The sequence below is a fragment of the Martes martes genome (assembly GCF_963455335.1).
Source record: "Martes martes genome assembly, chromosome: 1".
NCBI classification, from domain to species: Eukaryota; Metazoa; Chordata; class Mammalia; order Carnivora; family Mustelidae; genus Martes; species Martes martes.
The window spans coordinates 217,188,877-217,209,306 of NC_137888.1; the positions used below are offsets into that span (position 1 = coordinate 217,188,877).

Genomic DNA, 20,430 nt, shown 5'->3' on the forward strand with positions numbered 1-20,430 from the left:
CCGGTTATTGCGTGAGCGCGGGGGAAGGGGTGGGGGGCAGCAGGAAGCCGGCGGCCAAGTATTGCACTTAAAAAACACAATCCTCATCGGACGGGCCACCTGCGAGGGCGGGGGCGGGCAGGCCTCCACAGCCATCTCCTTCCGGCCACCGGGCCGTCCCCGTCCCCGTTTCACAGTTGGGGGAACTGAGGCACCGAGGTGAAGGGGGCCCCCTCGCTCCCTCGCACGCGAGGCCACCGCCGGTGGGGGGTGGGGGCAAGGACGATGTGGGTGGGCGCAGGGCGATGGGGGGCGTGGCGGGGGCTCAGAGGGGGCTGCCCTGCTGCCCCGGCCCGCCCGTCCGACTACGACTACCTAGAACTCCTCTATGGCTTCTGGGGCGGGCGGCCAGCGGCCGGGGCAGCGCGCAATGGCATGGCTTTGGTGTGGATGACGGCCCCGCCCCCGGCCCGCCCGGGCCCGCGGGGCGGCGTGGCGAAGGTCACAAGTTGGACGAGAGGCGCGAGCGCGCGGAGTCCAGCGGGTCGAGGCCGCCGGCGGCGCCGGGCGAGGCCGAGTCCCTGCGGTCCGGGCTGGGCGCCGCGGCCCGGGCGGTGGGCGCAGGGCCCAAGCGCGGTGTGGAGCTGCTGGCCGGGCGCGCTGAGGCCGCGGGGCCTGGGCCGGGCGCGCCGTGGGGCAGCGAGGGCTGCGAGGCCGACAGCGGGCGCGAGGCCCGACTCAGGCGGCGCGCGGGTAGCGCGGGTCCGGAGCGGGGTGCAGCGGGGGAGCCGGGCGCACCGCCGTAGGGCGAGGTCCGCGGCGCCCGGGGGCTGGCGGGCGCGCCGGGAGGACTGGCGGCGGAGGGCGCGGGCCCCGGCGAGGCGGCGGCGGAGGGCGCGGGGGCGGGCCCCGGCCCCGGGGGCGGGCGGCGCACCAGGCGCGGCGAGCCTAGCGCCAGCGGCCCCACGAGCGGCCGCGCCACCTGCGGGCAGAAGCTCATGGCCACAGCTTGCTGCAGCGTGGCGATGGCCGAGGTGACCTGCGGCGGCGGCGGCGGCGGGAAGAGGCCCACGCGCTGGCCCAGCTCTGCCTGCTGCACCATCTCGCGGTCGTACTTGACGATCTCCTGGATGATGGCATTCTCCTGGTTGTTGAACACGCCGGAGTTGAGGTCGTGCTGCACTTTGTGCAACAGGATGGAGTTCTTCTTGCCTGGGGGCAGGGCAGGGGCATCAGCGGGGGCGCGCTCCTGGGGCTGAGTGCTGGGCCGGTGGGGGGTGGCTGGGGGCGCACAGTGACGCGAGTGTGGGAGCCCCATCTACGTGCAGCCCCCAGGCAGGAGTGCGCCATGTACAGAGCATGGTACCCAGTGCCTGCTGCGTACAGTAAAACCTTTTTTATATACTGCGAGCATACAGGGAGCACCTCCTGCATAGAGCCAGCGGGTGCTGGGCGTCCATTCTATACATCCCACTGCGAGTACCAGCTCCTGCTCTGTGCCGCCAGTGTGCACAGACCACCTCCTGCATGCCACAGCGGCACCGTGAACCTGCGGGCATCTCACACACGCACACACCTGTTGTAGATCATAAACGTGCATGGAGCACCTTCTGTATACAGTAGGCACTGAGCACCTGCTGGATACAGCAAGCACGTGAAGGGCTTGTGGGTGTTGGGCCCTTCTGTAGACTAGCATACACGGGTCAAGAAACTGCTGCATCCACGTAAGCACTCCCTGTATACAGCGAGCATGCTCCAGGCCCCTCCTGCCTATGGCAGATACCAACTGTCCGTGGTGTAGAGCAGACAGAACTGAGCACCTCTTGTATGCAGTAAGTAGGCATGACTTGCCGCCATATACATACAACAAGCAGACATCGAGTATCTGCTGTATACAGCAGGCACTAATCCAGTACCTGTTTGTAGTAGGCATGCAGAACACCCATGGCATATGCAAAGCGGGCACGAGACACCTACTGTATACTGCCAGCTTGCCCAGAACACTTCTTGTATCCAGGAAGCATGTACTGTGCTCCCGCAGTATACAGCAAGCGCATGACGTGTGTGCTGTGCACACGAGGCAGGCCTTGCTCGACAGCAAGCCTGCGCTGTCCCTCCCATGTACTGAGTGCCCGCAGTGGGCGCCGAGCCACATGCCAGGAGCGCTCGCCAGCACACAGCCAGAGAGCCCAGCGCCTGCCACGCACACAGCAAGCACGTCGGAGAGCCTTCGGCATGTAGCAAGCAAATCTCAGCATCTTCCACTTGCACATACGTTGAGCACCTACTGTACAGAGCAGACTGTTGAGTGCCTGCTGTATGTAAACATGAATGGAATGCTTCTGGTCTCTCCTCCAACACCTGTGCACGCCCCCCAACCCTCTTCCTCTGGCTCTTTATTCCCACAGACAGCAACGGGGCCCAGTCTGCCTGACTCAGACATCTGGTCCTCGGCGGGTCCTGAGGCTCCACCTCTCAACTATTTCTGACATTACCCTCGGCCTCTCCCTACATCCAAGGCCACCACTTGAGGCCAGGCTTCTGTCTCCCTCCTGTAACCTACCCGCGCTTGTACAATGCAGATCCTATTGGGTCCTCCCCTGCCTAGCACCATCCATGGCTCCCCACGGCCCCTGATTCACAGTCCAAACTCCTGCATCCACAGCTAGTGGGTCCTTTGTGCCTGGTCCCTGCCTGCCTCCCCGAGCTCCCTCCTCCCAGCTTCTGCAGCTCTCTGGACCCCAGGCCTTGGCCTGTGCCGTGTCCACTCCCAGAACATGCCTGTCCCTTCGTACCTGACAACACGACTCCTCCTGGCCTCCACCCAGCATCACAAGGAAGCCCGCCAGCCCCCCAGCCCCTCCTCTGTAGCATACGCCCGAGCATGGCCTCCACGACAGACTCCCAGTCCGGCAGCTACACCGACCGACACAGTGTAGGTGTTCCAGAAGCATCTCCCAAGGGAGCAGAAGTTCTACACAACTGGAAACACGCCACACTCCCTCTTCCTTGGGAAACCAGGGCTACATCTGGCCACGGGCCAAAGCAGGTCAGAAAATCAGGTCTGGGGACTAGAAGGGCTCTGGAGGGTCCGTCGGCCGGGCCACGCCACCTCTTCACGGGCTGACAGCCCCCGGAGACCAGCCCACTCACCGATGCGGTCCAGGCGGTCGATGGCGACAGTCTCGAAGGCCCGCCGCATCATGGGGTACTCCTCTAGCACCTCGTTGAAGTTGTCCACGCTCAGGGAGTAGAGGCGGCAGTAGGTGTCGGCGCGCACGCTGGCCGTGCGCCGGCCCCGCGTCAGCAGGCAGATCTCTGCACGGGGCCCGGGGCGGCGGCCTCAGCCCAGCAGGACCTCGGCCTCCGAGCAACACCACCTCGCCCTCCCACCCCCGGGGCCTCCCACCTGCTGCGCGCGCAGCCCAGCCTCCTCCCCTCTGCTGGGGCACACCTGCACCAGCACCCCTGTAGGCCCCCAGACGCTCACCCCCGAAATAGGAGCCATCGGACAGCTTCATCTCCTTGTTGCCCTTGGTGAGCACGCTGACCACGCCGTGCTGGATGAAATACATCTTCTTGCCGACGGTCCCCTCGCGGATGATGTAGTCGCCCGGCTGGAAGACCTCGAACTTGAGTTTGGTCAGCATGGCCGTGACAAAGTTGGGGTCAGCATTGGCAAACAGGGGCATCGAGGCCACCAGCTTCCGGCAGTTGAAGTTGACAATCTCCTGGAGGGGTGGGAAGCGGGGTGACACGGGGCCCAAGTCCTTGTCCCCTCTTGCCCTCCTTTGGGGGCTGTCTCCTCCTCAGACCCTCAGCGTCTTCATCTACCAAGGAGTTCGACACCGCAGCCTGAAGCGGGCACCTTCCTTCCTGGGCGGACCCCGGAGGCTTGACCGCAAGACAGGAGCAAGATAAGACGCGTGCTGAGTCCCCGCCAGTTGACTCTGTTGGCCACGCCGGCCAGTGCGATTAGGCAGGAAAGGCCCCCAGGGACATAAGAACAGGGAAGGAAGACCTGACGCCAAATCCCTCTACTGTCTTCTCTAACGTGCTGACCTGGGAACCCGGAAGAATCCATGGGAAACCACAACGATCAGAGAAGTCGACCCAAACAGCAAGCGATAACACAAAGAATCCGTGCACAAACCCGAGAACGGTCAAGGGCTCCGCGGCGGCAGAGGTCAGGGTGAGGGTGGGACGTCCCGCATGCGATCTGAGCACTAGTCATGTGAGGGTCCCACGCGCGCCCATCAAGTGCGCACACCTCGGTAAGACGCGTCTCAATAAAAGGGGGAGCTGAGCCTCCCAAACCAACAGCCCTCTCGTGTGCCAACAAGCTACGGAGAAGACGACACAGCAGACGGGAGGACCCTGTTTCTGCCTGCACAGCGCGCTGAGCAAGACGGCAAGGCTTGACCTTAAGAGACGTCCGGACCTGAAGAGAGCGCGCAGACGCCCCGAGCGGCACGGCGGGACGCGGGCGCGCGCTCCGTGGTCAGGCAGGGCTCCTCACCAGCGTGAGGACGAGACGTCCATTCTCCCCACTCGTGGATACGAGTGCCCGGATCCCAACAGCAGTACCATCGGGTTTGCTTGGGAATTGCTGAAACTAGCCAAGGTCATTTAGAACAAATGAGCAAAAGTCGCAGGAAAGCCCGCTAGTGAGAAGAGCAGCAGGCGGTGGGGCGAGCCCTCCCACGCGCTGAGACCTGCCATCCGGCCCCCGCCGCTCCATGGGGTTTGCCACACAGAGCAGACGGGACAGCGTGGAAGACGTCCGGAGATCCGGCCAAGCACAAGGGGGCATGCCGGAGGCGGCCCCAGCAGTTATGAGGCAAAAACCAGATGTTTCAGCCCCAGAGCAGATGAACCTGAATCCCCAGTAACCCCAAACTATCCACCGATAATCCCACAGCGAGATGTGCAGGAAAAAACCAACCACACGAGTCCTACAAGGAAGTACGGGTGAGCCGCCAGATCTGGGTGTGCACAGCAAGCAGGCATGTGCACATGCTACATGTAGGTATTGGGGCCTACTATGTACAGCACTTATTTACCAAGTGCCTGCTGTATACAGAGAGTAGGTACTGAACTCCAACCCTGTACAGAAATCGGACTGAGTATCTGCTGTGTAGAGACCATGGATGGCACCTGCTGGGTACAGAAGGGAGAGCGAACACCATCCACGCACTCTGTGCGGCAAGCACTCGCGGAGCACGAGAATCCAACATGGATGCCCCAGATGCACCTCTCACCCGCGCGCTCGGGGTGGGTGTCCCTCCCAGCGGGACTGGACCCTGCCCTCACCCCTCAGCCCTGTCCCAAATGCGCGAGCAAACCCGCAAAGGTGAGTGCCGTGCATGGCCGCCCGCGGAGCTTGGGCACCCTGGGGCCACCAGCCCTGGGGGCTCACTGCCTGGAGGAGCTCGCAGCAGGAAGGGCCCAGCAAAGGGAGCTCAGAGAGGGAGCGCGCCTTTGTTGCGCGTTAACAAAGAACATGGAAGCTACCACAGGAGGAAATCAGGTAGAGGGTCAGGATAGAAGCCAGAAATTTTCTGAATGTATGTGTTTTTGTAAATTCAACCTTGGAATTGCGTAAACGCTTAAATAATTACCAAATCTGGCTTGCGAGGGGCTGGGGGAAGGGAACGGGGAGCGGTGGCTTGCAGCCATGGGTGCCCTCCTGGGGGCGACGGTGTGGTGTGCTTAGACAGTGGTGATGGCCCCACTAGAAGCTACGGGACGGCGGGCGGCGGGACGGCGGGCCAGCTGGCCGGCTCAGCCTGTGGAGCGCGGGGCTCTCAATCTCCCAGCCCTGAGTTCGAGCCCCACACTAGGTACAGAGATGACTGAAAATGAGTGGTTTTTAAAAAAAAAACCCAAACTCTGGGATTCTACGCGTCTTACGGTCTGTGGGCTCTCTCTCTCTGAAGAGGCGATCCAGAACAATTAAACGTTCTCTGTGAGGTTAAGCACAGCGCCTGCCTCGTGGGAGGCGACGGCCCCGCACCCTCAGAAGTGGCAGCCCTCACGGAGCAGCAGCAGCGCCCAGGACCCGTCCCCGCCCCCCCCCCCGCCCCGTCCCCCTCCTAGTCCTCGCCCTGGTCATCTTTCCCTCCTCAGGGCCTTGGCCCCGGCTGTGCCTGGGACACCTGCGGGCTCGCCTGGCCTCGCTCAGACGTCCCCTTCCCCATCCCCCATCCTTCCCGGAGCTCCTCCTGCCCCCAGCGGTCCCTGCTGTGCCCCCCCCCACCTCCCTGATGGCACAGGGTGGAGCTCAGAGCAGGCGACCAGCTACCACCTGGTCAGGGTTGTGGGCTTAATCCTGCCCCCCCAAAACACATGTTCAAGTCCTGACCCCTGGTGCCTGCGGACAGGACCTCGGCTGGAAATAGGGTCTTGTAGGTGTAATCAGTTAACACGAGGTTGCCTTGGAGTAGCATCACCCTGAACCTAGCGACCGGTGTCCTCATAAGAGGGGGGACACAGACACACAGGGGAGGAGGCCACATGATGGCAAGGCAGCGATGGGACGGGGGGGTGGCCACATGCAGAGGGACCCTGTCCTGGAACCTCCGAAGGGCGTGGGGCCCCATGACACCTGGGTCTGGGATTTCCAGGCTCCGGAACATGACAGAGTCCATGTCCGTCGTTGGAAGCCCCTGGCTGGTGGGAACTGAGCTCCTCCGGGCACCCTGCCTGAAGTCACACCGGCCATGAGGGGCAGAGCTCGGACAGTCACGACTGACGACCACACTGGGCCTGCCTACTCCCGTCAGCCTCTGCCCTGTGCCTCCCCCACCCCCCTCATCTAGCAAGGGAGCCCAGACGGGCTAAGTGGGATGAGGCAGAGGCTGTCGGGGGGACACGGGGCATCGTGGCGGTGCAGCACAGGAGGGCTCCGGCCGCTGAGAGCGCGTGGACGCGGCCCGCCGACACTGCACGGGCGGACCCATCTCTGGGACAGGGAGCCTGGCAGTCCCTATTTCCAGCCGAGGGTCCCCAGCGAGGGTGGCCTCACCTCCCGCAGCGGCCCATTGAGCTCCCCCAGGATGCTGTCCTCGTCGAACATTTTGCCCTGGTAACGGTGCTCGTAGTAGTCGTGGATCTTCTGCCGGAAGTCGGCGGGCAGCTTGTGGAAGGACATGTACTGCTCCACCTGCTTGTACTGCACGGTGGGGAGGGAGCGGGGGCGGCGGTCAGTGGCTCCACCTCCGCCCCGCCGCCCCCGCCCTGCCTCAGCCCACATGGGGCTGCCAGCTTTGACAACAGTGACAGCAAACACGGGGGCCCCGTTAAATCGGAATTCCAGGTAATACAGAAGTAGTTACAGGCGTCCTGTGCAACGTGTGGACAGCCTTACACTGAGAAGAGTCACCCCTGCGTTCTGAATTTTATCTGGCAGCCCAACCCCCCAGAAAGGGAGGCCCTCGCAGGAAGTAGGCTGGACTGGATCCCCCAGGTCCCCCGAGATCCTGGGTGGAATCCCCTAGGCTCGCCTCTCCAAAGATCTTGCCAGAAACTAGCGGCTCAGCCCCTCCTGATGAGGGCGGGGGTGCCAGGCCCTGCTGTCCCCAGGATGGTGCTCCCAGGGGTGCCCCATCCCGTTTCCGCCCCGGCTGCGCCCGGACACAGCTGCCCTGAGCTCAGCGGAACCCGTGATGCCGGCGGGTGGCAGCGCCAGCTCATGTCTGGGTGTGAGGCCCGTGGCTTCCGGACAGCCGGAGTTCCTGGCACCAGGCCCAGCTGACCCGGCTGACCCAGCTGGCACTGCTTGGGGCAGTGGCCGTGGGGGGCACTCACAGCTGCCCAGCCAGGAGCGGCCAGTAGGTTGCAGTGCAGGACAGACGGGCTGGTGTCCAGGAGGACCGGCACCTGGGGCCATCGCCCCCTCAGCCCTTCCCTGCCCCCCAGCCCTAGGACTAGCCCTGTGGAGGCTTCCCCCACTCAGAGGCCGGGTCTGTGGGTCCAGCCCCTGAGCGTGTCCTCCAGCGGCCCTTCCCTGCCCCAGCACCTCCCAAGCTGTCTCAGAGACCCTGGGGTGAGTCCTGCCCCCTGGACAGCCCCCCTCCGGGCCCCAGACTTCCCTCCCTCACCATGCCAGGGACCTTCCAGGTCCTGCTAGTCCCGGCCACAGACCTCTCAGGGTCCTCAGCCCCTACAGCTCCCCACCCCCACCGGCCCCTGATCTAAGCTCTGCACTGGAAGCCGGGGAGGCGGGGCGGCCCCCCCAGCCCCCCCCACACCTTCTCCTGGTACTGGCGCCGGGAGGAGTCCAGGGACTGGATGAGCGCCGTGGCGTGGCCGATGAACATGGCGTAGCACGTGGCGCCCACGATCATGCTCAGCATCGTCAGCCAGATGTCCGTCATGCTCTCCGGGGCCTGCCGCCCGTACCCGATGCACAGCATGTGGCTCATGGCCTTGAAGAGCGCGAAGGAGTAGAGTTCGCTCCACGAGTGGTTCTGCAAGGCCGCGGGGGGGCCGGTGGGAGGGGGCTCACGGCCACGGGGAGGGGGCTAGGGGGCTCACGCCCCGGGGACTCCCTTGACCCCAGACCCGTCCCCCCCCCCGGACCCTCCGGACGCCTGGGCCTGAGTCTGGCCCCCCCCCGCACTAGCCCCTGTGAACAGGCAGCGTCTCAGCCGGGAACCCGCAGGGGCTTGGGTCTCGGGGACTCCCTTGACCCCAGACCCGTCCCCCCCGACCCCTCCGGACGCCTGGGCCTGAGTCTGGCCCCCCCCGCACTAGCCCCTGTGAACAGGCAGCGTCTCAGCCGGGAACCCGCAGGGGCTTGGGTCTCCCTCTGTGGTTGCCCCGCCTCGCGCGCGGCGGGCTCAGGACTGGCGGGAGCCGCCGCTCGGACGGCGGCGGCGAAGTCACCGCGCAGCGCCCGACCCCCGGCGGCCGCGGCTCACCACCATGCCGTTGATGGAGACCCAGCAGTTGCGCGGGAAGTCCTGCAGCATGGGCACCAGGAACTGCAGGCAGCCGTCCCAGTGACAGAGCAGCAGCATCATGCTGATGAGGTTGCAGATGCGCATCACCGCGCTCGCCAGGTCGTAGGTCATGTGGAAGATCTGCGGGGCGGGCCGGGCGTCAGGGTCCCCCCCTCCCGCCGCCGCCTCGCCGGGGCCGCCTCGCCGGGGCCGGGGTGGGGGGGGGGTGGCGGAGCAGGACCGAGCGGCCCCGACAGGTGCGCAGGCGCCCCCCCCCCCGCCGCCGCCCTCGGGGTTAGCCGACGCCCCAGACCAGAGACGCCCCAGACCAGAGAGCGTGGCCCGGGTCGGAGCCTCGGGGCAGCCCCGGAAGCCGGGGGGGGGGTGGGGGGGGCCCACATCGACCGGCTTGGGTCCGAGGACTTGGGCGGCGGGGCTCAGGTGACTCTCCGTGCTGAGCGGGTCCGACTTCGGGGAGGGGGTGCCGAGGGGGCCGCGGTTCCCGCTTTTCCAGGGCGCAGGGAAGGGGGAGCGCGACCGCAGCACCCGTCCGGCCCGCGAGCCCCGGCTCCGCGCCCGTCTGCCCCCGCCCGCCCGCGTCGCCCCCGCGTCGCCCCCGCGCCCGCCCCGCGCCCGCCGCGCGCACCTCCTCCCACTGGTGGATGTAGCGGATGAGGCGCGAGAGGCGCAGCAGCCGCAGGAGGCTGAGGATCTTGGTGAAGCGCACGATGCGCAGGGCGCGCGCCGTCTTGTAGACCTCGGAGTCGATGCCCTTCTCCACGATGAGGAAGATGTAGTCCACGGGGATGGAGGACACGAAGTCCACCACGAACCACGTGCGCAGGTACTTCTTCTTGATCTTCTCGGGGTCCAGGATGATCTCCGTGTTGTCCTCGATGACGATGCCCGTGCGGAAGTTCAGCACCAGGTCCATGAGGAAGAACGTGTCCGAGACCACGTTGAACACGATCCACGGGGCTGTGGTCTCGTCCTTGAAGAAGGTGATGCCCACAGGTATGATGATGAGGTTTCCCACCATGAACAGCAACATGGTGAAGTCCCAATAGAACCTGGGGGGAGGCGCGGGCGGTCACGCCTCCAGGCCTTTGCCGACACCCAGCCCTTCCCGGGTCCAGATGGCCCCACCTCACACCTGCGCCTGCCTTCAGGGACCAGCCAGGATCTCACCTCCTGCAGCAAAGCCAAGACTTTGGCCTTGAGTCACAGTTAGTGTGTACCCCAGCTCCAGGAAGCTCTCCGGCCCCCAGACGGCACCCCACTGCCCGCTGGGCTCCCCCAGCCCGGATTCTTCCGGCTGACCCAGCTCCCACTTTCCCTCCTGGAAGAAGCAAGAGACCAGGCAGAGGCCAGGAGATGGCCCCCAACCTGGTTATGTTTCCCATGACCAAAAAGGTCCAAGCTTTCAACACAGGGTTAGCATCCAAAAAAACACTCTGGATGAGAAAGGAGAGGGGAGACAAGCAAGGAGGAGGGGGGAGTGGGGAGGGGGCGGAGTGGAGAGCAGGCACAGTGGGGGGCAGCAGGGGCTGGGAGGGGGGGCGGGAGGGGGCGGGGCAGGCAGGATCCAGAGTCCAACACCTTCTGGAGCAGCTGGGCTCTGACCTGACGACAAAGAAGGGGGGACCCTTGGGGGCGGGAGGCAGCGAGGAAGAGGCAGAGCACCCCCACAGCATGGCCGGCCGCAGGGCCGCCTGGGAGGCGGGAGGAGCTGAGGGGCAAGACGTTCAACGGGACAGAGTCACCTGGAAACCTGAAGACAGGCTGGGGTTGGTCTCACTCCCAACTACCCCCAGGGCAGATGCACATCCCTGGGGTCAACTCAAAACTCCGTCTGGGAGTGCTCTCGAGAAAGGCCTGTCCGCGCCAGGGGCATCTGCCGCTAGCCGGGCAGGAGCCCTGCTAAATCCGGGGGCCCACGGACAGGCGCCCAGCACTGCAGGCATCGAGAAAACGCCCATCAGAACTACTCCAAGGGAAAACCGTTCTGTTGGTTCCTCAAAACTGTAAACAGAGGGGCGCTTGGGGGGCCCTGTGGGTGAAGCATCTGCCTTCGGCGTGGGTCAGGATCCCGGGGTCCTGGGGATCGAGCCCCACCGAGCGAGGAGCCTGCTTCTCCCTCTGCCCCTCCTGCCGCTCATGCTCTCTCTCAAGCAAATAAACAAAATCTTTAAAAGATGTAAACAGAATTCCTGTCTGACCCAGCAATTCTGCCCCCGGGGGTGAACCCCAAGAACCCAGAGACAACCGCACAGCATGTTCCCGGGGTACGATTCGCAACAGCAGATGGAAGGTCTGCATCTGCACACGGTCTGTGTGGGTCTGCGAGCCGCACACGGTCCCCACGAGCGGGAGCGTGCCTGGCCTCCAGCAGCAGCGAGGCCCCCATGCCTGGTGCCGGGGATGGACCCCGAGCTCGCGACGCTCAGGGAGGGACCAGACACAGAAGGCCACACGGGGTATGAGTCCACGCGTGTGACACGTCCCGACCAGACTCCTCCATGGACCGGAAGGGGGCTCGCGGGGGCCGGGGAGAGGGAGGGGGCTGGGGGCAGAAGATGAATGGGGAGAGGTTCTGTTTGGGAGGATGAGAGAGTTCCGGACGCGAACAGTGGCGATGGCTGTGCACCAGTGTGGTTGTACTTAATGTCGTTCAATTGTACATTTTTAAATGATTAAGTGCCAGCTTCTATGTGTTTTATACACACACACACGTTTACACACACACACATACATATCGACACTATAAAAAACACAAGGAAAACTGAGAGCACAGGATTGGGGTCTCAGTGGTGAGCAGATGCCCAGATCTGGGGTTGGAGCCCACACTCCCTGCCTAGATTCAGGTAAAGGAGGGTCTCGAATTTTGAACGGTCTTTTGTTTTATTTTGCTTACTTAACAGTGTGAGGAGCGACCCCCAGCCCCAGATCATGTCAGCTGGCTAGCTCCCTCCAGGTCTCCACCCCCCAGCCCGCCCCAGCCCGCTGTGTGCAGGGATCTCCCAGGGGCCCAGCGCCCCACCCCTGATCATGGCTGGGGGTCCCGCATGCATTTAGAGGAGGTTCAGTCACACATGGGCAGGACTGGGCCCCAAGACCCTCAGAAGCCGCCCCTCCCTGACCCCCCCCTTCCTGGATGACCGAAGAGTGGACTGCGGTTCCCAGGGCTGGGGGACTCGCCCAGACTGGCAGAGGCCGTAAGCACCAGCCCTGGCTTGGCCGCGGGGAGTGACAGGCCCCTCTCTGGACAGCACCGCGAGGTGCCAGCAGCCAGGCCTGCAGGCCGACCCAGGCGCTCCACCTCGGGCAAGTGATCCCAAGGAAACTGTCCAAGAGCAAGAGAAAAAAATTAAAAACCAATTTGTACCAAGATGTTCACAGTAGCTCAGTCTTCGAGAGCCAAAGGCTGGAAGGCACCCAGCGTCTGACACCTTGGTGGCAGCAGCCAGACCTGGGTTGACACCCGCTTTTCCGGCCGGCTGGCAGATGTTGCTTGGGCAAGTCCCGCAGCCCCGAGGCCCTCACTCTCCCCTCCCGCAGGGAGGCGCGGGCAGCCTCTGAGGGTCCTGCGGGGCCACCCCCGGCGCGGGGAGCCTTCTCTGAGCGGCTGGGATGGGGGACAGTGGGTGCACGGGAGAGCCTGGGAAGCAGACGAGGACCCCCAGAGGACCTCCAGCGCAGGGATGGCCGGGATCTGGGATTAGCGCCCCCCCCACCCCCCCCACCCCCGCCTCTGTGCTCCCCTCACCCCACCTCTGTGAACGGAGTCCTGTCCTGCCTCCTCCCCCAGCTTGGGGCACAGACCCCGGGACAAAGCAAGCAGGAAAGAGTAACTGAGAAGGCCAGAGGGCCTAGAACCTCTGCGGGGGAGCCTAGAAACCATGAGAGCGCCTAGAAACCATGGGGTGGGGGGGACTAGAAACCACCAAAGGACCTCAAAAGCAGCGGGAAGACTAGAAACTACCAGGGAGAACCTAGAAACTGGTGGGGACTAGAAACTACCAGGGGGGCCTCAAAACCAGAGGGGAGACTAGAAACTACCAGGGAGAGCCTAGAAACCAAGGTGGTTATGGGGGCGGGGGGACCAGAAACCCCCAGGGAGAGGCTGGAAACAATCCAAACGCCCAGAGCGTGAGGTCCTCCTCCACCGACATGCTCTCCCCTTCTCCTCCTCCTCCTTCTTTTTTTTAAGGTTCTGTGTTTTATTTTTATTTTTTATTTTTTGAAGATTTTATTTATTTATTTGTCAGAGACAGAGCGAGCACAAGCTGGCGGAGCAGCAGAGCAGGGAGCCCGATGCAGGGCTTGATCTCAGGACCCCGGGATCACAACCTGAGCCGAAGGCGGACGCTCCCCTGACGGAGCTCCCCGGGCGCCCCTCTCTCCTTTATTCTTGGGGTGGGGGTCGGGCCAGGCACCACGCTTCTGCACCGGCAGACGAGAGCGGTGACCCAGCCAGGGAGGGGGGCAGAGCGGAGACCCACGCCTTCCGGTCCCAGGACCTAAGCTCTGGCCTCAGCCTGCCTGTTTGGGGTTGGGGTCCCATCTACTGCCCGTGGCCCCTGGGGAATGACTGCTGGCCCTGCCACTCGGAGCTGCCAGTCTTCCCGGGCTGGGTGGGGTCCCCTGGGTTTATGAGGAGTCGGGAGTCGAGGTCCGGCAGCTGCAGAGGAGCTCTGGGGCAGCTCTGGGCAGAACGGCCCAGCCCCAGGCCATCATTAGGGTGACTGCCCACTCCAACCGGATGCCCCCACATGGGCCCAGAGCCCTGGCCCTTGTCCTCTCCAGCCCCGGGTCCCTCTGGAAGGGGGCAGGAGGGCGAAGAGGGGCCCCGTGCAGACCTACCGAGGGGAACCTGAGGGTGGGGCGACCGATCCAGGCGGGGGACAGAGGAGCCCCTGCCCCCGACCCCTCCCCTGACCTTGCTCCTGGCCTGCCTGCGTGGCCTGATGAATCTCTCTCTTCTGAGCCTCAGGGCCTCATCAGCCCAGACCCTTCCCTCACTGGGCCACCCCAGCATGACGGGGGGGGGGGGCAGGGACCACAGGGGTCCCCCGGGGCAGCCAGTAGGCGCTGGTGCAAGGTCAGCTTTCAGCATCCGCGACCTTCAATGACTATAAATCAATCCCGTATCTCACAATCTTTCCTGACAAATCACAGGGAGGCCCCAGTGGGGTCCCCGCTTCTGTGGGAACACCCAGGTCCCTACCGTTGTGTCTCCAGTGCAACCCCGGGAGGGCAGCAGCCTCATTCACAGAGAAGGGCGGGCGGGGGCGATGCAGGGTCCCCGAGTCCCCAGGGAGTGCAGGGCTCGGCGGCAGGGACCCCAGCCTGGGCCCTGCATCTGGGAGAGGGCCCCAGAGCCCTGTCCCGGGCGCACCGCACACCCCCCCAGGGGCACGGGTCCTGGCACTGACGCCACCCTGGGCCCTGTTCCCGCTGGAGCCGTTGCCCCTCCTTTCTCCCGGCTCGGATGAGAGCTGAGCGAGAGAAGCCAGGTGCCCAGACTCCTCCTCCAGCAGGACCAGGGGGGCAGGGCCAGATGGGGGCCAGCAGGCACAGGCAGCCCCCCCCCCGCCCCCCTCCGCAGGATCAGGCAAATCTGAGGAGATCAGGGCCCAGAGGTGGGTGATTAAGGGCGAGCTGGGGATGGAGGATTAGGGGCCTGAGCCCTCCCGTGAGGAGATACAGATCCCAGTCGTGTCAAGGATTAGGACAGGAAGCTGCCTAGATTCCGCCCAGATTCCGGGGTGAGCCCGAGACGGGGCAGGCTGTGGGGGCAGGGGGTAGGCCAGGCGTGAGGACACTTGGTGGCCACACAGACCCAGCTCTCCCCTGGCGCTCCAGCCTGGAATGGGGCAGACAGGCTTTCCACAGAAACAGGTAAGTGGATGGGATCCTCCAGAGGGTCACAGGTTAGCCGGGGGGCGGGGGGGTGCTTCTCAGAGGGTGTAGAGCTTGCGCAGATGATGGAGAAGCAGCTGTTTGCAGGCAGAGGAAGCAGCAGTGCAAAGGTCCTGTGGCCTCAGTGGGATGTCCCCTCTCAAGGCCAGCCAGGTGGCCTGGTGCTGCGGGGTGGGGTGGGGGGGGAAGCCAAGCTCTGTGGGGCCTTGGGAGGCTTTAAGTGAGAGGGAAAGACAGACAACTGTGTATCCTGGGAAGCCCGTGCTGGCAGTGGGAAGGTCAGGAAGGGGGCAGAAGCGAGAGTCCAAGAGGGAGATGGGGTGGCCTGTGCTGGGTGGATTTGGGGCAGGCTTCTTGAGGGGGGAAACGAGGCAGGGTGTGGCACACACCCTACCCCGAGCAGACCCCTGGTCCTGGAGGCCCCATGATGCTGAGGCCAGGGGCTTGGAGATGGGAAGTTTTTAAAGCAGAGACCAGAGGGGCTCCTGGGTGGCTCAGTGGGTTAAAGCCTCTGCCTTCGGCTCAGGTCATGGTCTCGGGGTCCTGGGATCGAGCCCCACATCGGGCTCTCTGCTCAGCGGGGAGCCTGCTTCCCCCTCTCTCTCTGCCTGCCTCTCTGCCTACTTGTGATCTCTGTCTGTTAAATAAATAAAAATAAAATATTAAAAAAAAAAAAGCAGGGACCAGAAATTCTAAATTCTGGCAGGAAGCCCCTGGAGAAAAGAGGGGACCTCAACCACAGCTGGCCCCTTCCCTCTCCTTCCAATGGACCGTGGAGCTTCCTTCCTTCCACCAGGTGGGCCCTGGGGAAGTGGATTTGTCCCCTGTCCTTACTCCACCCCACAAGACCCACGCTGGGTCCAGAGCCGAGGAAAGCCTCGTCCCGTCCTGGCCCCCACCACACCCCAGATAATGCAGGATTTATTCTCATGAGCTAATGCAGGATTTGCAGAAAGCACAGCATACTGATCTCCCGAGGATCCGCTGGGCCATCTGGGGTGGGAAACAGGGGCCTCTCATCCCATTGGTTTCTTCAACCCAGCCCCTCCAACATCCCATTCTCCCCGGGGACCCCAGGGGAGGTCAGCACCCACTGGCCCTGGTTTGGTCTAAATGCCTCTGAGGGGCAGGAAAGGGACCAACTCATCTCTCTTGCCCTCATGCAGGCCTCCCAGAGGTAGACAGTTGGGAACATCGAACTGAAGAGCACCCGTGGCAGGAGAGACTCGAGTCAGACCTCGGGCACTTGCAGACTTCGGGATGGGTTGAAAGCCACTCGCCCAAACTCTGGGGCGATGAGGGCTCTTAGCCCCTGGATCAGTGCTGGTCCAGGGGAAGGGAACAGGAATTAACTGCATTTCGTTTCTTGCTATCTTGGAGGGGAGGGGCAGAAGGCCCTGCCAAGGCCTTGGGTACTCGGTGAGGTTCTGGCCGTGGCTGTAGGCCTCCCCACTGGCCCCGGGGCTGGTGCCCTCCTCGTCCTCTGGTCCTGACGTCCTTCCCAACTCGGGAACAGACGGCGGGGTGCCCCAAAGGAGCATCAAGGCTTCCGCAGCGGACGGTCCCCTCTGTCCCTTGAACTTGTCCTTCAGAGCACACCCCCCGCCCCGGGGAAGCATCTGGAGCATCTCCGTGGCCTTCTCTGTGCCGGCACCAGAGCTGCCCACAGGCCAAGTTTTCCGGGTGAAGAGACAGCCTCAGAAGGGGCTGGTCCGGTCCAAAGCGCCCCAGGAGTGAAAGTCACCATCCCACTGGCATCGGCTCAGGCCCCATACACGTCTCTCAGCGAGCCCACAGACACTCCAGACCCCAGGAAGGGACGGGGCCTCGATGGGCCTCATGCCCCTGGCAGCGGCTGAGAGGCAAGCAAGCCCCACGAGTGGAAAAGGCCACTTCTGATGCAAATGGCAGGGCGCACACACGTGAGAGGGAAGGGGAGAGGGCCCAGGCAGGCAAGGGGTGAGCTGGGAGACCAAGGGTCAGAACGGGGGATGAGGGCATGTGAGGGCAAGGGGCCAGCACGTGCAAAGGCTGGTCACTCCAGGGAAGTGGGGAGGGGGGGTGGCGCCGCAGAGAAACGCATCCCTCTTGCTCACACCACCGCCTCTCACGTTTGGGGAAACCAAGGCAGGGAGGCCCAAAGGGGACTCAACCCCGGCCATGGGCAGCACAGGGCCTGGCTGCAGACGGCCCCAAACACCCTCCACCACTGGGGCCTGGTCCGGGAACACCACGGGCTCCTGCCTTCCATCGGGCCATTCCCTAGGAGGCGCTCCCCACCCATTCCCCCTGGTCAAGAGCCTCCCCCCCGCCCAAGCCCCCCCCCCCCCCCGCAGCTGCCATGGGAAGGCCCTTGGGAAGCCGGAGCTCAGGCAGGTGGAGACACGGGGCTTCGCCCAGGGAAGCTGGGGGCCGGCGGGGGCGCCTCCCTCCCTTTCCAACCCTGTACAGTGCATGGGCACAGGCACCAGAGGCTGTGGCGTCTGCACAGTCGGGTCAGATTTGAAAGGGGGCAGGGTGGAGAGGTAGGCCTGGAAAGGCCCCTCGCCACTGCTCCGTGAGTAGTTTCCGAAAACTCATACACGCAGAAACAGAGCGGAGACCCACAGCCCGCCTCCCGCTGCCCCGGTAGCTCCAACAGTCCCCAGAATGCCTTGCTCCTCCCACTGCTTCCTGGCCCGGATGGGACATGGCCAGAGCCCGGGCCGCCTGGCAGTTGAGAGTGTGGACACGGGGGCCAGACTGCCTCTCTGCAAACCCCTGGTTTGCTCCTGACTGGCTGTGAGGCATTGGGCAAGTGGCTTTTCCTCTCCGTGTTCCCTTCCCTGAAGAGCGGCAGCACCCACCTCACAGCGGACATGAGGACTGAATCAGTATTAGGAAGGTGCTCCCACAGCACCTGGCCCAGGAGGACCTCGGGGAGCTTGGGGTCCTGAATCGGAAGGGCCTAGAAGGGGCACATGGGGCACTGTGGAGGCCCCACCGCATCCCTGCTTGGAAATAACTTAAGCTTTCCATTTGACAGTGTCTCCCCCAGTCCCAATGACAGCCACACTCCCCACCCCTGCTTGCTCAACCCTGTTGTACAGTTTATCTGCTCAGCTCAGACCTTGTGGCCTGCCCAGATTCTCACAGGTGACTATGCTCAAGACGGCCCAGGGACCAGGAGGCCCAGCTCCCTGGCACATCCTCACCTCAGACTGCAAAGTGCCCCAGGGCCCCCCACTGCTGTTGGGGCGGTGGGGAGTTCCTGCAGGCAGAGAAGCTGGAGGAGACCCAGGGCAATGGCTGTGTTCTGCAGCCACCTCCCCTGCCCACTGCGTCCCTGATGTCGCTTCCCAGCCAGCTGGCCAGGTCACAGGAACATGAGTGGAGACACTGACCCAAGCTCTCCCAGCCCTAGGACCACCTACGAGGGAAATGCAGATCATGACCAGCCAGACGCACTCCATCTGGAACACACACCCCCAGGTCCCCTCACCGCTGGCCTTTCTCTGAAAACCCAAGCCACTGGTTAAGACTGTCTTCACCCCCCCACCCCCCACCCCCCCCACCCCCCCACCCCCCCGCCGGGGAAGGGTAAGGAGTTGGAATCCCAGTCTGGCCCTGACTCGTGTGCCCCTGGGGCCTCCACTTCCCAAGCCATTGAGCACGGGAGCTGCGGAAGGTCCAGGACAAGGGAGAATCCCACAGCCCCCCTTCTGAGCTCTGGACATCCCGGAGCAAGTGCGCCGGGCAGGGGGCGGGGGTGGCGGTGCTCAGGCTGGGGTGGAGGGCAGGCAGGGCTTGAGAAGAGCCTGCGGCCGGGGGGGGGGGCAGGGGAGCCTTCCGGGGCGCTGTCCGTGGTGCTGAAACCGCGGTCGCTCGGAGCGCCGGGCGGGCCGGGCCTGTGGAAACGCTCGGAATGGCAACTCACCCCTCCTTCACGGATACACAACTTCACAGGCACACACACACTGTGCACACAGCTCAGCTCCTACCGACTGCCCAGCGATGTACACCCACCCCAGGCACACGCACCCCATCTCTCCCCAGCACATCTACCACGCAGACACACCCCTTGGGACCCGCCTGCCCCCCAGATCACTCGGCCTATGGCCCAAGGACCCACACCCCCTGCAGTCACATGTTTGTGATCACACACACACACACACACACACACACACACAGCCTGCAGTGATACGGTTCACACTTGCAGGCCACAGGGAGCGTGCCCAGGAACAAGAACCACAAACATATGCGGCTGTGACCTCACCCTGGGCCTTGCTCTGAGCCTTTCCACGCATCAACCGCCTTAATCCATATCCACGTCTACACACCCACTGACACATGGGCACGCCACCCAGTGGCTCTGGCTGCTGCGGCTCCGAGAGGGCAGCTTGGGGACCCCAGCACACTCAGCACCCTGTCCTCAAAGTACCCAGGCCCAGGGACCCTGAATGCGCCTCCCTGAGGTGTGGACTGCAGGCGGAGACAGGGGGAGAGGGCCATGTTCCCTTAACCCCTTCTCTGCCAGCCTCTCCCGGACACGTCCTTCCCGGGCGCCCTTCCTTCCTCCTTCCTTCCGCTCTGCCGCCTCCCCGGCGCCCACGTTCCCCTCTATTCGTCCTCTCCGCCCCTCCGCGCTCAGACCCTGGTCCTGCGGCCCGTGACGCGCGCCCATCCCGCAGGAAGGGAGATGTCAGGGTGCGTGGGAGGGGGCGCGCCGGGGTCACCGCGGGAGCCTGCGCGCGCTCACAAGTCCCCCTCCAAGGGCGGAGCCTCGCGCGCCCGGGCCATTCCCGGGCGGGTTCCGGACGCGCCCGAGGTCACCGAGGGGCCCCGAGGTCACCCACGGGGCGCGCAGCCCCGCCCTCCCCGAGATGCGCCAAGGACGGCCCCCGCGCGCGTCCGCTCGCGGTGCCCCCTCCGCGCCGGCCGGCCCCTCCCGGCGGCTGTACCTGAAGTCGCTGTACGGGTGGATGATCCAGGCCCCCGCCGACTTGACGCGCTCCTGCTCGCGCTCCACCGCCTTCTGGCTGCCGAACATCCGCAGCGAGAACTTGTTGACGCCCGGCTGCAGGAGCGCGCCGAACTGGCGCTGCAGGAAGCTGGCCTGGCTGCCGCGCGGCTCCCCCGCGGGGCCCGCCTCCTCGCTGCCCGCTTCGTCCGCCGGCCCCGGCCCCGCGCCCGGGCCCGGCGCGGGCCCCGCGGCGGCTCCGCGGCACGAGAACGACACCTTGGCCCCCCGCGCCGGGCCCTCAGGCCCCGCGGGGCTGCACTGCGGCTCGCCGCGCCCGCACTCGCCGTTCGGGCTGCCCTTGGCGGTGCTCGCCGCGCCCGGGGTGCCCGGGCGGCAGCACGAGCTGTCGCGGCTGCGGAGCCGGGCCCGCGGGCCGCTCTCGTCCGTCGCCTCCGGGGGCGCCGCCTCGGTCCGGGGCGGCTGCTGGGGGGGCACGGGCCCGGGGCCCGGGGGGGGCGCTGGCGGCGGCGGCGGCGGCGGCTGCTGCTGGGGGGCCGCGGGCGGCGGCGGCGGCGGCGGCCCCGGCGCGGGGGTCGCGCCCGGGCTCTCCCCGGGCCGCCCGCCGCCCCCGCGCGCGTCCAT

At 64.9% G+C, this 20,430-nt stretch overlaps 1 protein-coding gene across 1 annotated transcript; it reads right to left on the reverse strand.

Moving 5' to 3' along the window:
* Positions 1-481: 481 nt before the first annotated feature.
* HCN2 (hyperpolarization activated cyclic nucleotide gated potassium and sodium channel 2) lies at positions 482-20,430 on the reverse strand (the record flags this gene model as incomplete). Its single annotated transcript, XM_080811998.1, has 8 exons — positions 482-1,191; positions 3,133-3,297; positions 3,470-3,710; positions 7,007-7,153; positions 8,232-8,450; positions 8,904-9,065; positions 9,571-9,994; positions 19,787-20,430. The coding sequence occupies 8 exons, from the start codon at positions 20,428-20,430 to the stop codon at positions 482-484; spliced, it is 2,712 nt and encodes a 903-aa protein (XP_080668124.1).